Genomic DNA, 14,993 nt, shown 5'->3' with positions numbered 1-14,993 from the left:
CTGACTTCCAAGGTATGACCTTTACTGATATGAGTTTTAACTGGGCTACTATTTTGCATATTAAATCATTCAAGAACTTTTCTAATGTAATTCTCTTGTGAAAGATACAATAGTTTCTTTGGACGATCTCGTGAAATATTAACTCCAAGAATATATGCAGCTTCACCCATATCTTTCATCTCAAATTAGGATGATAACCATGACTTTATCTCGGTTATAAACTCCTTATCATTTCCAGCTATAAGTATGTCATCTACATACAATGTTAAAATCACAAGCTTGTTTCTTGATCTCTTGGTATAAACGCAATGGTCTTCATCCATCATGGTAAAACCATTGGATACAAGAACATTTTGAAAGCGTATATACCACTGCCTTGAAGATTGTTTGAGGCCATAAATAGACTTCAAAAGTCTACAAACCTTTTGTTCGTGGCCCTTTTCAATGAAACACTCAGGTTGTTCCATATAGATTTCTTCATCTAGTTCTCCATTGAGAAAGGCAGTCTTTACATCCATCTGATGTAATTCAAGATCCAAGCTTGCAACAATATCTAGAACCAGGTGAACCGAGGTAAATCGTACAGCAGGCGAGAAAGTCTCTTCGTAGTCTATTCCTTTCTGTTGTGTATACCATTTCGCCACCAGTCGAGCCTTATATCTCTCAACTGTGCCATCAGCCTTGAGCCTAATTTTGAGAATCCATTTGCTCCCGATTGCTTTGCGTCCTTCAAGGAGTTCAACTAGTTCCCAAACTTTGTTGACTCTCATAGACTCCAATTCATCTTCCATTGCTTTTGTCCATTTATCCTTAGAAGGGCATGCGAGAGCCTCTTTTACATTTTTAGACTCGTTTTCTTCTTGTAGGAGCATCATAAATAGTTCTCTGCCTTCAATATCAAATCATCGGCGGGGAATCTTTTTCCTAGAACCACGTCTTACTTGTGATTCATCATTTTTCCCATTTGGATAAATGTTTCTCCCACTCGGATCAAGATCATTCATCCTGCTCCCACTTGGAACAAGATCTATCACCAGCTCACTCCCACTTGGAACAAGACCCATTTGGTCACTTCCACTAAAAGTAGAAGGATTACTTTCATTCGCATCTGATGATGAATGAGGTCTTTGATGAGAAACTAATTCATCATCTGCTAAAATTCTCCCACTCGAATGAAGTGATCCTTGTACTTCTTGATCCGTTATCTCAAACAAGGTTAGGTCTTGACCTACCTCTCCCTTCTTAGGGAACTCGTCCTCTAAGAATGTGATATCCCGTGATTCAAACTCAGTTACACTCCCACTATCTTGCTGACTTATAAACACATAACCCTTTGAGCTTTCAGAGTATCTTATAAAGATACTTTTCTTTCCCCTCGGGCCCAATTTGCCATATTTGTGAGAGAAATCATGTGTATAGGTAGCACAACCCCAAGGTCTTAATACACTTAGGTCGGCTTGTCTTCTAGTCCATAACTCATATGGAGTGGTAGTAACTGATTTTGTAGGCACTCGGTTAAGTACAAAGGTGGCAGTAAGCAATGCATCACCCCAGTAACTAATTGGAATGTTAGATTGAGCCATCATTGACGTGACCATTTCTAGGATCGTTCTGTTTCTTTTCTCCGCAACACCATTTTATTGTGGAGTATTTGGGATAGTCAATTGATGAACTGTTCCCTTTTCATCACATAAATTATTAAACTGAGTTGATAAATATTTACGACCACGATCAGTTCAAAGAGCTTTTATCTTCTTGTCTAATTGATTTTCCATTAAGCTTATATAACTTTTGAAGTAACTTATTGCTTCTGATTTGTGGAAAATCAAATAAACATAACTGAAATGGGTAAAGTCATCAATAAATGTGATGAAATAACTTGCTCCATGCCTAGCCCTAACATTTATAGGCCCACAGATGTTCGAATGGACTAATTGCAAAGGATATTCGGCTCTAGTCGCCTGACCAAAAGGTTTTCTTGCAGATTCTCCAGCTAGACAATTTTCACAAGTGGACAATTCCACGTGTTCAATGCTGGAAAGCAAACCTTGTTTTGCTAACCTTTGCATTCTTTGTTGGCCAATATGACCAAGTCTAGCATGACATATATTTACATCACTATCATATTTATGTGAAGAAACAAACATAGAAAAACTAGCATTATTATTAAATGAATCATAATCCAAATCCATAATAATTAAACCTCCAGTCACATGACTAAAACCAAATAAATTTGAACCAAAAGTCAACTTGGCTGAATTGCCATGACAAAATAAGTCAAATCCTAACTTAAGCAAAACTGAAACTGAAATAACATTCCGGCGAATTGTTGGTGCAAAGAGAACATCGTGTAGTATTAGGCCTCGACCACCACGCAGGACTAACTTGCATGTACCGATCCCTTCAACAACAACTTTATTATTGTTGCCTACATATATCCACTTTGCTCCACGTGGAGCTCGTGAAAATTCAACAAAGGCACTGTGTTCCCAAGCTATGTGGTCCGTTGCTCCTGAGTCTACAATCTACAAAGGATTAGATTTAGTTAGAAAAATAGAACTAGAAACACAAAGTTCACTAATTCGAGCATCGTGAAATACTTTTCTAGGAGGCTCAGAGCAATCTCTAGCATAGTGACCCTTCTTGTCACAATTATAGCATTTCACTTTAGCAACTTTCACACGTTTGGGACATTTGTTCTTGCTTTTTTCAGTCTTTGCTCTTTTAGCAGGCTGAACTTGAGGTGGCCCTCACTTCTTTCCCTAGTTCCTTTTCTTTGAATCACTCTTGGTTTTGGAGGTTGTTGCCATGTGCAACTCAGCTATTGGCTTTGCAGCCTCAAGTCGTTCCTCCTCTAACTCAAGGTGTCTCCGGACATTTTTCAGAGCTGTGATTCACTCATTATGGATCAAATGCATTTTCATATGATCTCAAGAACTAGGTAAAGAGCGTATGACAACTTGGATTTGTTGTTCATCAGTCAACACATGACCAACATCTTTCAACTCCCCGATAATATTTGTCATTTGCCTCAGATGTGTTTTCATTGAATATTCTTGGAGTTTCTTACATGAGTCAAATTTGATCGTTAAGGATCTCGGCCTTGCAGTGGAACAGGTACCACACCTTTTCCTCAAAACATTCCAAAGATCCATAGCTCTTTGGCGATCCTTAAACTCCCTTAGAATGTCATTATCTAAGGTGCTCAACAACGTAATACGAGAAATGAAGTTCTTTTTCTTCCAACTATCATAGGCTTCACGCTCATGCCTATGCTGAGCAGTGTTGCCTTCCTCAAGCTCATTCATGACATTGTTGATGGCTTCTAGAGCCTCTTGCTCCTCTAGCACATACTGGACTTTCAAGCTCCAGATTTCATAATTGTCACCATTGAGTTTCAACCCTTTGTTGAGCTCAACAACAATGTTTTTCGAAGCAGTAGTCATTCTATAACAAAATAAAAAATAATGTGAGGATCATGTAAAAAAAAAAATAACGCAAGGCACGATATTCTACATACATACATATTATGACACTAAACATCAATTGATTAAGTTAATAAACATATATATTAATTATGGAGTCGAAAGTTCACTATGTTCCCAATCATCGTTCAAAAATTAAAATATTATGAAAATTAACCTATTCAATTATCTAGCTAAGCGTCTTAATCATGTTTAAGACAACATAATCATCTATCATGATTTTACAATCTCATGTGATTCATAAGTTAACTAATAACTTATATTAGCATGCAAATAAAATTAATGTCAAACTAATTAATATTTATTGCATGCTATACAAATTCATATTAAATTTATTTTAATGTTAACCTAATTAACATATTATACATGTTAAACAAATTAACAAGTATTGTTAATATTAAACTAATTAATATTGATTTCATGCTAAATAAATTAATATAAAGCATGTGTTAAACTAATTAACCAAAGTAATGTTAAAACAATTAACATTTCAAGCATGTTAAACAAATTAACAAATAAATTTAATGTTAAACAAATTAATATTTTTTTAGCATGTTAAACAAATTAACAAATAAATTTAATGTTAAACAAATTAACATTTCAAGCAATTGAGATAATAAAGTAATTAAAATTTTCATAAAGGAATATAAATACTAAATTTATATTCTGAAAATTAAGTCCCTATGACTAATTTTCGAAATTTGGGATTTATTAAAAAAATAACAGAAGTTAATTTAAATTTTATTTAGGCCATTAGCCCAAAATAAAATGACAACTTTTAAAATGGGCCATAAGCCCAAATTCTTAAATGAAACTTTTTTCATCCTATACCATATATAAAACCTTATTACTAAAAATGTGCATAGTTTCATATTTACTCGCCATGTTCACAGTTATTTTACAAAATATATACCATTCATTAAATACCAATTATTAGGAGCTGATTCCTTCCTAATTAGGAGCGCTACAAATTTGGAACTAAATATTCTTCCAACTATTCCTATTTAGGCGCACTACAATTATGGAAGTAAATATTCTTCCAGATATTTTCCACCATTGACAACCATTAAAAAGCTTGAAAGCTTTGAATTCAAATTTGGGTTTTCAAAAATCATTATTTGTTTGGATTGGGTGTTGTTGAAAATAATCGGGAATATGGTTTGGAGTTTATATCTCAATTTTGAGGGGTTTTGGTGAAGATTAAACTTAGTTTTGACTGAATTTCAGATTGAAACTCGAAGAAGAAGAAGAAGACATATTGCAGAAATTATAGATAAATTGTAGATTATTTGTATTCTGATTGTAGATGCTTTATTTTCTGTTTTCACAAATAAAAAACGGCTTAAACTTCTACAAATCTTCTGGAAAAACGCAATTATGTCAAAAATCACAATTATGCTACAATTGAATGAGAATTGAGATATAAAAATTCAATGTACCCAGTTTGTAGATATTTTGTAGATAAATTATAGATTATTTGTATTCTAATTGTAGATGCTTTGTTTTCTGTTTTCACAAATCAAAAACGACTAAAACTTCTACAAATCTTCTGCAAAAAATACAATTATGTCGAAAATCCCAATTAAACTACAATCGAATGAGAATTGGGATATTAAAATTCAATATACCCAGTTTGTAGATATTTTATAGATAAATTGTAGATTATTTGTATTCTGATTGTAGATGCATTGTTTTCTGTTTACTAAAGCAACAATGTTCGGAGATTTCAGATTAGTTTTTTGTTAATAATTCTGCGGAGAATATTTGTATTAATTTTTCTAAGAAAGTAACTTTTTGGTCAAATAACATATTTGATTGGCCCTAAGTCCTAACTTTTAGCTTCTCAGAAAAGAGAAGGCTCTTTTATAAGAAGCTAACGGGATGGACTGGCCGCCGCTTCCCTTAAGCTTTATTTTCTGATTTCTCTCCAGACAGATCATGTTAAATGACTAACTTAATATCTGTAACTTTTTGTACTTTCAGAGAATGATGTATAACATCAAGTGAATAAATATTGTAATGAATTTTTTCTTATTACAACGAACCATGGGAAAAACTGCTTTTCCATAGATATAATCATTGTAAGAGGGTGAGGGTTTGAGAGAGAGAAACGTGGGAGGGGTGAGATATACTTACCTTGAATTAAGGAGGGATATACGCTGCATTAATTGAACCCTTAAAATACACTATGGTATAGAATTGATAATTTGGTATACTAAGTGTAATTAAGTCAAACCTTAAACAATGAGGGTAATAAGGTTTCCTATTAGAATAGGAATATAAAAATTCCTTCTTTTCTTAAATCTACTCACTTAATAAATTGCAGAAATTATTGCTTTTCGAAGTGGGCCTTTAGCCCATTAAAATTTGAGAATTTTTCACAAAGCACCATCTTTTAGTCTTAATTAGCCATTAATAGAAACCCTTTGCTATAATACGTCCTATAGATATCTTTTAAGCAATTATATAATGTATTTAATGTATTTAAGGTAGTGTATTTAATAATACAACAAAAATTAGCGGCGTACAAAAAGGAAATCCAGCTAATCCTGATATGTATTTACTTGCATTCAAACGTATGTAGCGCTAAATACGTAACGTATCTGCGCAATATCTGGATCGACGAAGATGTTAAAAACAGAAGGAAATCAAATCAATTCTGATTTCCCTAATTTTACTCAACAAACTTAAAAGTTATCCCATCAATCTGTATTCTTCTCAAAGTCAGAAATACAGAAACGTGAAAGAAGCGAAGAAACAGAGTAACTTGCTTCTATATTGTGCGATTTTCTTCTCCTCCTTATCGATTGCGACAAATTATATACAGAAGAAGGTATAACTCTTCTATATATATGGCAAGCTTGACAGTTTTGTTGCGTCATTCTGGAAAGTGGAACGATGAGGGCAATTATATCGACTTTTCCATTGAGGGAATACTGATTAAGGAGTATGCTTCCTTTAATGATCTAGTTGGTTCAATTTCTAATCAACTGGGTATAGATTTGAGCACAAATACCATTAAAATACAATACAATGTTGAAGGCAATCGCACGCCAATGGAAATACACAATGATATGGGTTACAGAGTGTATGTAAAATTGAAAAAAGAGAACAGAGAATTTGGGATGTATCCTCTGTGCATTACAACTATGGAAAAAGAGCTTATCTCCGGAGATGGTTTAAATCAAGGCGACATTGTGCAGATAGACGAAGCAGTTCAAATGTACGATTCCGATACAGATTATACCCTAGCTATAGAACTTGCCAATTCAGGAGAAGCGATTGGAGTGTTCGAACTCCACAAGGATTTGATAATTTCAAAAACTAATCAAAAGGAAGTTATGGCTGGACAAGTGTATAAGGATAAGGCTACATTGAAAGAGGTGATGAAGAATTATGCTATAGCTCAAAGGTTTCAATTCCGTGTTGATCGGTCTAATGCTGCCAGGTTTGATGTTTGTTTAACTTTGTTGTATTTAGTTGTAGTTGTGTGTTTCCTCCAGATGATGAACACCCTTGAAAATTTATATTTGTTTAGTGTTCTTAATAATATGTATTCAGGTGTATTTTACTATTGAAAAAATACAACAGTGGCTATGATTATTTTCATATTATGTCTATAATGTTACTAAGTGTTTGATTATTCATACGAATGTATTTAATTGTATTTATTGTATTTAATCACATCTAACATTGGAATTCGTTAGTATACAAAATTACATATACACAGATATCAATTTGGTACTTTATGAATAGGAAGTATATATGTCAGATTCGTTAAGTTGTCTGATGTTTGAACTTTTCTTTCCAGCTATGTATTAATATGTATTTCAGAAGATTGTGATTGGAGGTTTAAGGCTTGAAGCATTAACAAATCGGAATTATTCAAGGTGAGAGAATTCAATGACAACCATACATGTCCGCTGAAGGATAAAGTGTATGAGCAGCGGCAGGCTAGTAGCAGCTTTATAAGTGGTATTATAAGGACAAAGCTTACAAATCATAAGAGGAAATACACTCTGAGGGACATTATTGATGACGTGAAATCAGATCTAGGTGTTGATGTTAGCTACATGTTGGCGTGGAGGGTTAAAGAAAAGGCAATGAATTTTCTTAGAGGTGAACCGGTTGATTCATACAAAAAATTACCAGGATACTTATATACAATAGATAAGACATATCCAGGTTCTCACCTAAGAATTGAAAAATCGTCAAAGAATGAATTCATGTACGTGTATATATCATTGTATGCATTTATAAGGGGGTTTGATCATTGTAGACCAATTGTTGTAGTGGACGGAAGTCATCTAAAATCCTACTACACCGGGACATTCGTTTCTGCAAGCACGTTGGATGGGGCAGGTGAGTACCTCAATAATAATACAATTTGTTAATATTTAAATCATTGGAAAACATGTATTTAAAAACAATTATATTCAATTGTATTAAACAGGTCATATATTGCCACTAGCATACGGTGTTATTGATTCAGAGAACGATGCTGCTTGGACGTGGTTCTTTGAGCAATTCAAGATAGCATACGGTGTAAGGGAAAACATGTGCATTGTTTCGGATAGAAATGAGAGCATCATTAAATCTGTATCGAGAGTATATCCGGATTTACCGCATTGTGCTTGCATATGGCATCTATGGAATAACGTATACAAGAAATTCAAAAAGAGTCATGCCAAGTTGAGTGAGATATACTTCTTGATGGAAAAAGCATACACACAAACTGAATTTGATAGTCTGATGGAGAAGGTTGAGAAGGTAGATATTAGGGTGAAAGAATACTTAGAGTTAGCTGGTTACGTGGGCTAGGTTGTATGCACCTGTTAACAGGGGATGGACAATGACGTCAAATATCGCTGAGTCAATCAATGCAGCACTAGCTTCAGCAAGGGAATTGCCAATATATGACTTCCTCGAAGAACTTAGGAAGATGTTTGGTCGTTGGAATTGTAGTAACCGTAAAGAAGCTACTCAGACATACAAGACGCTTGGGAAAAAATACCAGAAAATGCTGGAGTTGAATGAGACCATGTGTACCCGTATGACTGTAAGTTAATTTTTATGGCATTGTTGTATACAACTGAATACATATTTTTTAGGCAGAACTATCCGTTAATTTTTATGAATATTTGCTTGAACTAGTAAATAATATAGATGAATACAGGTAAATACATGTTATTATTAAGACTGTATGCACGTGATAATGATTACAATGGAATTCAGGTGATTGATACAGTTTAAATTGATTGGAAATACCTGAATACAGTTGCTAAAAAAAGGTTGAATACAAATGCATACAAATGCAGACTGTAGAGTAATACAGTTGCATACAGTTGCTGGAATCAGCTGAATTTAACTGAAATTGGATGAAGTTGCAATTTTTGAAGTTGATAGTAACCATTTAACTCAGTAGTATATATTTGTTAATTCATGTAAATGTGTTCAAAACTTATATTTCTGTTTTTAAATGTAGGTGGTACCCTCAACTGAATACTTACATACTGTTAACGATGGTGGGTGGAATTACACAGTCTGCCTGCTCGAGAGAAAATGTGTTTGTGGGAGATTCCAAATTGATGAATTGCCATGCCCACATGCCTGGGCTGTATTGAAGAGCAAGTTTTTAATGCCTGAAGAATATTGCTCTAGCTATTACAAGCCAAGTACAATTGTAATGACATACGATGTGCCAGTATACCCGCTACCGGACAAAAATGACTGGAATATGCCAGAGCATGTTGCAGAGGAGGTTGTACTACCACCCAAATGGAAAAGACCTCCTGGAAGGCCAAAGAAGAAGCACGACAAAAATTTACGTGAATTGTTGTTGCCGAAAAATCAACATTCATGTAGCATATGTGGGCAGGGAGGACATAACAAGCGAACTTGTAGGAATGCTCCACGTAATAAATAGTTGTATTCTGATATGTATTGGTGACTCGACAATTTCTCAACACTTATTATGACATTATCATATATAATGAATTCTTTTTTCGAAGTAATATATTGTGGAATGACTTTCGTTAATATTTTCTGAATTTATTTAGTTGAAGTATTTTTATATATATAAATATATATGATTTGGCTGTGAGAGTATCTTAGTATAGTTGAATACAACTATATCAATTCCTTAATACAGGTGAATACAACATGTTGAACATAGTTGAATATAGGTTAATAATACAGTTTAATTCAATTGACTTTGGAGGAATACAATGTAATACAGTTGAATACAGATCTGGACAACTGGTTGAAATAGTTGAATTAAACTGACATTGGATGAATATAGGTAATTCAATTGTTCAATACATTTGAATACAATATGTTCAATAATGTTGACTATAGGTTAATACTACAGATCAATTAAATTGACTATAGCTGAATACATATGAAATCAGAGAAAAATACAGCTGAATACAGTTGAATAATACAACTAAATACAAGTTAATCAATATAACTTGTATTGTTTCTAGTCAATTCAAAGTTACATCTGAATGGATGCAGCTGAATATACTTGCATACCAACTGTAGACAACTGATAAATACACTTTAATACAACTGAATTGAACTGAATAATATAGATTAATACAATAAGCTAAACAGAATATTACAACTAAATACAATTGCTTAATACTGCAAGATAAAGCTGATCTTATGCAGTTGAATACAATTCAAAAATTGGCATTAACAAAAATCATTCAGCATACATAAAGTTTCAGAAATTGTAACTAACATGTGCGTTAACTAAAACCTGTTCAAGCAAACTTAACCAAATTTCAGCATGTAAGTAAATAGAATCTACGACCAAAACCACTACAATCAGTATCATTGTTCAAGCTAAACTCAAAAAAAAACTAAAGCTATTCTAAAACTATCTGCATCTTTGCCTCCGACTCAGAGATTTGCCTTTCAATCTTTGAAGGTGCTTCACTCTCGCTTATTACATCAGCATCTATCTTGCGCATAGCATAGTCTCATAACAGAGCACCATATCTTTGACGGAGAAGAGTGGCATCAAATGGTGTTTTTTGTGTAATCTCTCCAATAGTGCTCAGAAACTCCGCGAAGGCTGCAACATGCACTCCACAATCCCTAAACAATAATTGATTGAAACAGAATATAAAATAATTAATCCATATACAGTGTATAAAACATATAAGAATGATGATTGGATACTTATATGTTGCCCGCTTTCTGTTAAGGCAGATTTGGAACGAAGATAACTTCAAAAGGTTCGTTATGATCCTTGTTTGTGTATGCGGGATAAGCATACCAGTCAATGCCTTGACTATCTCTGTAAAATCCACTAATTGACTGATACAGAGGTAATAGCTTAGCTAGCTTTACAATCTCAGAGACTACGTATGCATCATGACCGGAAGACGTGTACGAGTCGTACACTTTGATACATCTATCTTTGAAAGTCACAACAACCAACACCCAATGAAGTTTTTCCTTCAAGTTCACTGGTATCAAGACATTATCCACTGTATGCCAGGGTACATTAGCATGCAATCTGTAGCCCCTAATATACTCACATACAACGTCTTCTTGTTTTGCTACATTAGCATTACTATCTGTATCTTCATACCTGTCATATATTTCTTCTATTCTTGTCTTGAATATACAATCAACAGTAGTAAACGTGAAGTCCCTATGCTAATTGTACTTGCCCATCTTTCGCAAATAGTAGAATATGACATCTATATGCTATAAACAAAAGAGGTTGGTAGATAGTGTGAGTTTATTTGCTTGAACTAAGAAATAATATATATGAATACCTCAATATAGATGCTAAAAAAAAGTTGAATACAAATGAATACAGAAAATAGAGGAATACACTGTAATACAGGTGAATACAACTGTATTCAGCTTATGAACTACAGTTGAATTCAAGTGACATTGAATGAATACAACTAATTCAATTCCTTAATATAGGTGAATACAACATGTAGAATAGAGTTGAATATAGGTTAATAACACAGTTCAATTCAACTGACTTTGGTGGAATACACTGTAATACAGTTGAATACAGATCTGGACAGTTGGTTGAAACAGTTGAATTTAACTGCCATTGGATGAATACATGTAATTCAATTGTTCAATATAGTTGAATACAATAGTTTCAATAAAGTTAACTATAGGTTAATAATACAGTTCAATTCAATTGACTATAGCTGAATACATAGGAAATCAGAGAAAAATACAGCTGAATACAGCTGAATAATACAACTAAATACAAGTTAATAAAACAACATGTTATTATTTAAAGATAAAATTATCATTTTTGGGAAAGACTCACATTGTCATCCCATAACTTCCCGTAAATGGATAGAAGGTAAAACCAGTTTTTGGAATCAACTTGATCAACTCCAAAATCCAATGGAATGTGAAGTATAGACTTGTTTTTATTGTAATGGTCGTCGAGATTACCTCTACAAGTATGATATAAAACTCATTATGTACATATCTTAAAAAAATGAAAACATAATACAATGAACGGGGGAAAACTCACTTCTGATCATGTCTTGCTAGAAGACCTTCACGAACCCACTTGTCATATTCTTGAATGAGTAACAGAGGATGTGGATCCGTTATTGGATCTTCCTCAAACGGGTGTCTTTTTTCAAAGATGAGTGTCAGCTTTACAGAGGAACATGCTGTAAATTGAATTTGTGTTTATGGACTACTATAAATGATTCAATCACGATGAATGCTGATTATTACGTTTGTAAAATCACTTACCTCCTGAGTCGAAGTTAGACTGACAAGGCGAAGAGTTCCATCTACTTGGTCGCCTATTTCGTTGAGGTTGCACTAGTGTGGCTTCATCTTTTTTTGCACTTGCGTGAACAACTATTCTAGTTTCTGGAATTTGACTGGGTAGAAACTTGTCGTCCAGTTCAAATTGAGAAACATAGAATTCTTTAGATACATCCTCTTGGTTTGTGGTAGATGGTATGATGGACGGTACCTCTGAAATAGTTTTCTGGTAGTTGTATGTATCATTGTTAGCATGGTAACTTAATGTTAGAAAAAAGATTAAATACATATAAGTAGCTAGTATACATTACAGAAAATGCAGATTAACCAAGCAGAATACATGTAAATACAGTTGAAATAAAAATAAATACGGAAGTTTAAAGTGATATTACAGATTAAGTGTAACACAGTTATGAATACATTTTAAAAAATATGCTCAATATGTTAAGATTTAAAAGTCAGAATACATATATATAGAGCTGAATAACAGTTAAATACATCAGTAAAATGGCTAGATTAAAACATATATGAATACAGCTAAATACATATGTTCAATATGATAACTGCTTTTATACCTCATTATTATCTCCGACATCTGTGTCAATGCCACCATCATGTCTCACTATGGGTTCAGTTTGCTGATTTTGTTGAAGTCGGTCTGAAAGCATCTTGAAGTTATCATTGATCAATGTCCTTAGAGACTTGAACTCTCCAACAACCTTAACAGTAAAAAATAGTTAGAAAAATACTAAAACACATAGCTATCAAACTTTATTGATTAATCGGTGGGTAAATACTCACGTATTCTTTGAATGATTTTAGGTCTTTCCTCAAAGAAGATACTTCCTCATTTTGGCCTTCTGGGAGCTGATGGTCATGCACAAGTTTATGTCCAATGTCAGAAACACAAACAGGAGGGACTTTGGGCTAATATTCTGGTTCTTTTGTAGGAATCTTGGGTTATTCCTTGACCTTCTTATGTGGAGGTGATGAAGATGGACCAACACTTTCAACATGTTTCTTCTTAGATTGAAGATTGGGTGTAGGAGAAAAGTCATCTGTATCCTATCCCGATTTGTCTGAATGCGCAGGAATAGGTATTTTCTCAATATCGGCGCACACTTGAGGAATCTGAAAAACAGCAAGCTCTATATCTAGAGGAGTGATGTCCTTGAACACAATCTGTGAACAAAAATAAGTTATGACTTAAAAAAACATATTAATGCATAACTGTATAATGCTATATTCAGGTGTATTTAACTCTGTTGTATTTAGAATGTATTAAAATGTATTAATATGCATGCAAGTATTCATGTATATAAGCTTATGAATCCAATGTATATTACAGTAGGCTTCCCCTCTAACTGAATGCAAATGTATGCAAATTATAGATGTATTTGTGTTCAATTATCTTCAGAATATTGATAAAATTTGTATATTACCGTGTTTCCGGTGTCTTTGAACATGCCTTTCGTCAGATAAAAAAATGTCTGCTGATTTCCGGTGGTTCTCCAATTGAGTATTCTGGGGACCACGTCGCAGACTCGGACTACAATTTTGGAATCAACAGAAGAACAGCACTCATAAAACCACACCTGCATAGCTAGGGGCATCCCAGCTATCCTGTAATACTTCTTCAAAGCATCCATCTTCTTGCTAATCGAGTTTATCAACATCTCAAATGCTTTAATACCCCAATGATATTCAGAATAGCGCCCACTCTCTACTAAGTCAAAATCTAGCCTCGGTATAGTTGCACTATTCTTCTCAGATGAAAATATAAAGGTGTGGATGAAATACAACAAAGATATCTTCAAAGCATCCTCATCATTGTCGGGGCCCCATGCCTTGTCATTGAAGCATTGTCTCAAGTGTTTCTTCTTTACAATATTAGCACTTCCAAAATAAGTCTCAATAAGCCGGTTAGGAGGAGTTTCACTAAACTCAAAATCTTCATCTTTACCTACACATTTGAGGCCAGTCACAAGCGCAAACTCCCTTAATGTGAAATGTAATTCAGTACCATTGACGTATACTGCAAATACATTGTTTGAAGTGCCATTTAACTGTCGAGCCATGAAGCATCTGAAGAGTTGATGTTGAACATTAAATCGCTTCATTTGAAGAAATGAGCCAAAACATGTATTGCCGAATTGTTGGAACTGATCGGGAGTAAGCTTATCTTTTAGCTGGGATACTATATCAGTGTTAGTGTAACTACTAATATGGGGTGCTAATTTTGGCTGGTGTTTCACAAACAAATCAATTCCCTGCAATGAACATTGAAAGATATATGTTAATACAGATGAATACATTGCAAAAATACATATTAAGATTTTTTGGAATACATGTAAGACATGATACAGTGACAAAGCCAAATGCATGTCAGACAACTACAAACACTTACAGAAAACTAGATACAGTGACAAGGCTAAATATATGCTAACATACTTTGTAACATACAAATATAATACAAAATACTTAAGATGAATACAACTGAATACATATGAATGCATATGAATACATTTGAGGTCAATCTGGACAATTGAATTATCGCAAATATACATTAGCAAACGCTAAATACACATGAATACATATGAATACAGGTAAGATTACATTAAAAATGAACTGTTGGAAACAACCAAATACATATGAATACATAAACATACTATAGAAGAAACAGAATACACTATACAAAAAGGTACAAAAATACAAGAAGATACATATGAATAC

General features: G+C 33.7%; 3 protein-coding genes across 3 annotated transcripts; 2 read left to right on the top strand and 1 right to left on the bottom strand.

The window, feature by feature from the left end:
* The first annotated feature begins 6,337 nt into the window (after nucleotides 1–6,337).
* On the top strand, nucleotides 6,338–8,306 carry LOC107816730 (uncharacterized). The gene is made up of 3 exons (XM_016642471.2): nucleotides 6,338–6,940; nucleotides 7,376–7,847; nucleotides 7,939–8,306. Exons 1-3 carry the CDS (start codon nucleotides 6,338–6,340, stop codon nucleotides 8,304–8,306), a joined length of 1,443 nt encoding a protein of 480 aa, XP_016497957.2.
* A 31-nt stretch (nucleotides 8,307–8,337) lies between these two features.
* LOC142163363 (uncharacterized) lies at nucleotides 8,338–9,411 on the top strand. Its single transcript, XM_075220639.1, has 2 exons — nucleotides 8,338–8,544; nucleotides 8,971–9,411. The coding sequence occupies exons 1-2, from the start codon at nucleotides 8,338–8,340 to the stop codon at nucleotides 9,409–9,411; spliced, it is 648 nt and encodes a 215-aa protein (XP_075076740.1).
* A 1,060-nt stretch (nucleotides 9,412–10,471) lies between these two features.
* Nucleotides 10,472–14,644, bottom strand: LOC107816733 (uncharacterized). The gene is made up of 12 exons (XM_075220638.1): nucleotides 14,609–14,644; nucleotides 13,703–14,530; nucleotides 13,383–13,442; nucleotides 13,062–13,127; nucleotides 12,836–12,979; nucleotides 12,243–12,486; nucleotides 12,013–12,157; nucleotides 11,800–11,932; nucleotides 11,498–11,565; nucleotides 11,279–11,291; nucleotides 10,771–11,114; nucleotides 10,472–10,589 (listed from the first exon to the last, which is right to left on the bottom strand). Exons 1-12 carry the CDS (start codon nucleotides 14,642–14,644, stop codon nucleotides 10,472–10,474), a joined length of 2,199 nt encoding a protein of 732 aa, XP_075076739.1.
* Between the last annotated feature and the right edge of the window lie 349 nt (nucleotides 14,645–14,993).

Source organism: Nicotiana tabacum, chromosome 8 (assembly GCF_000715075.1).
Source record: "Nicotiana tabacum cultivar K326 chromosome 8, ASM71507v2, whole genome shotgun sequence".
In the NCBI taxonomy this organism is placed as follows: domain Eukaryota; kingdom Viridiplantae; phylum Streptophyta; class Magnoliopsida; order Solanales; family Solanaceae; genus Nicotiana; species Nicotiana tabacum.
Note: the sequence above shows the minus strand (reverse complement) of the source record. Positions and strands in the feature narration are given on the sequence as shown.

What these genes read in the sequence shown, in the direction of transcription:
- LOC107816730 (XM_016642471.2), top strand. Translation starts at nt 6,338, where the DNA reads ATGGCAAGCTTGACAGTTTTGTTGCGTCATTCTGGAAAGTGGAACGAT. An exon ending in CTAATGCTGCCAGGTTTGAT is followed by an intron (nt 6,941 to 7,375) that starts GTTTGTTTAACT and finishes GAATTATTCAAG; the next exon opens with GTGAGAGAATTCAATGACAA. An exon ending in AAGCACGTTGGATGGGGCAG is followed by an intron (nt 7,848 to 7,938) that starts GTGAGTACCTCA and finishes TGTATTAAACAG; the next exon opens with GTCATATATTGCCACTAGCA.
- LOC142163363 (XM_075220639.1), top strand. Translation starts at nt 8,338, where the DNA reads ATGACGTCAAATATCGCTGAGTCAATCAATGCAGCACTAGCTTCAGCA. An exon ending in CCATGTGTACCCGTATGACT is followed by an intron (nt 8,545 to 8,970) that starts GTAAGTTAATTT and finishes TTTTAAATGTAG; the next exon opens with GTGGTACCCTCAACTGAATA.
- LOC107816733 (XM_075220638.1), bottom strand. Translation starts at nt 14,644, where the DNA reads ATGCATTTGGCTTTGTCACTGTATCATGTCTTACAT. An exon ending in CTAGCAAGACATGATCAGAA is followed by an intron (nt 11,933 to 12,012) that starts GTGAGTTTTCCC and finishes TCATACTTGTAG; the next exon opens with AGGTAATCTCGACGACCATT. An exon ending in GGAAGTTATGGGATGACAAT is followed by an intron (nt 11,566 to 11,799) that starts GTGAGTCTTTCC and finishes ATCCAATGGCAG; the next exon opens with TTAAATTCAACTGTTTCAAC.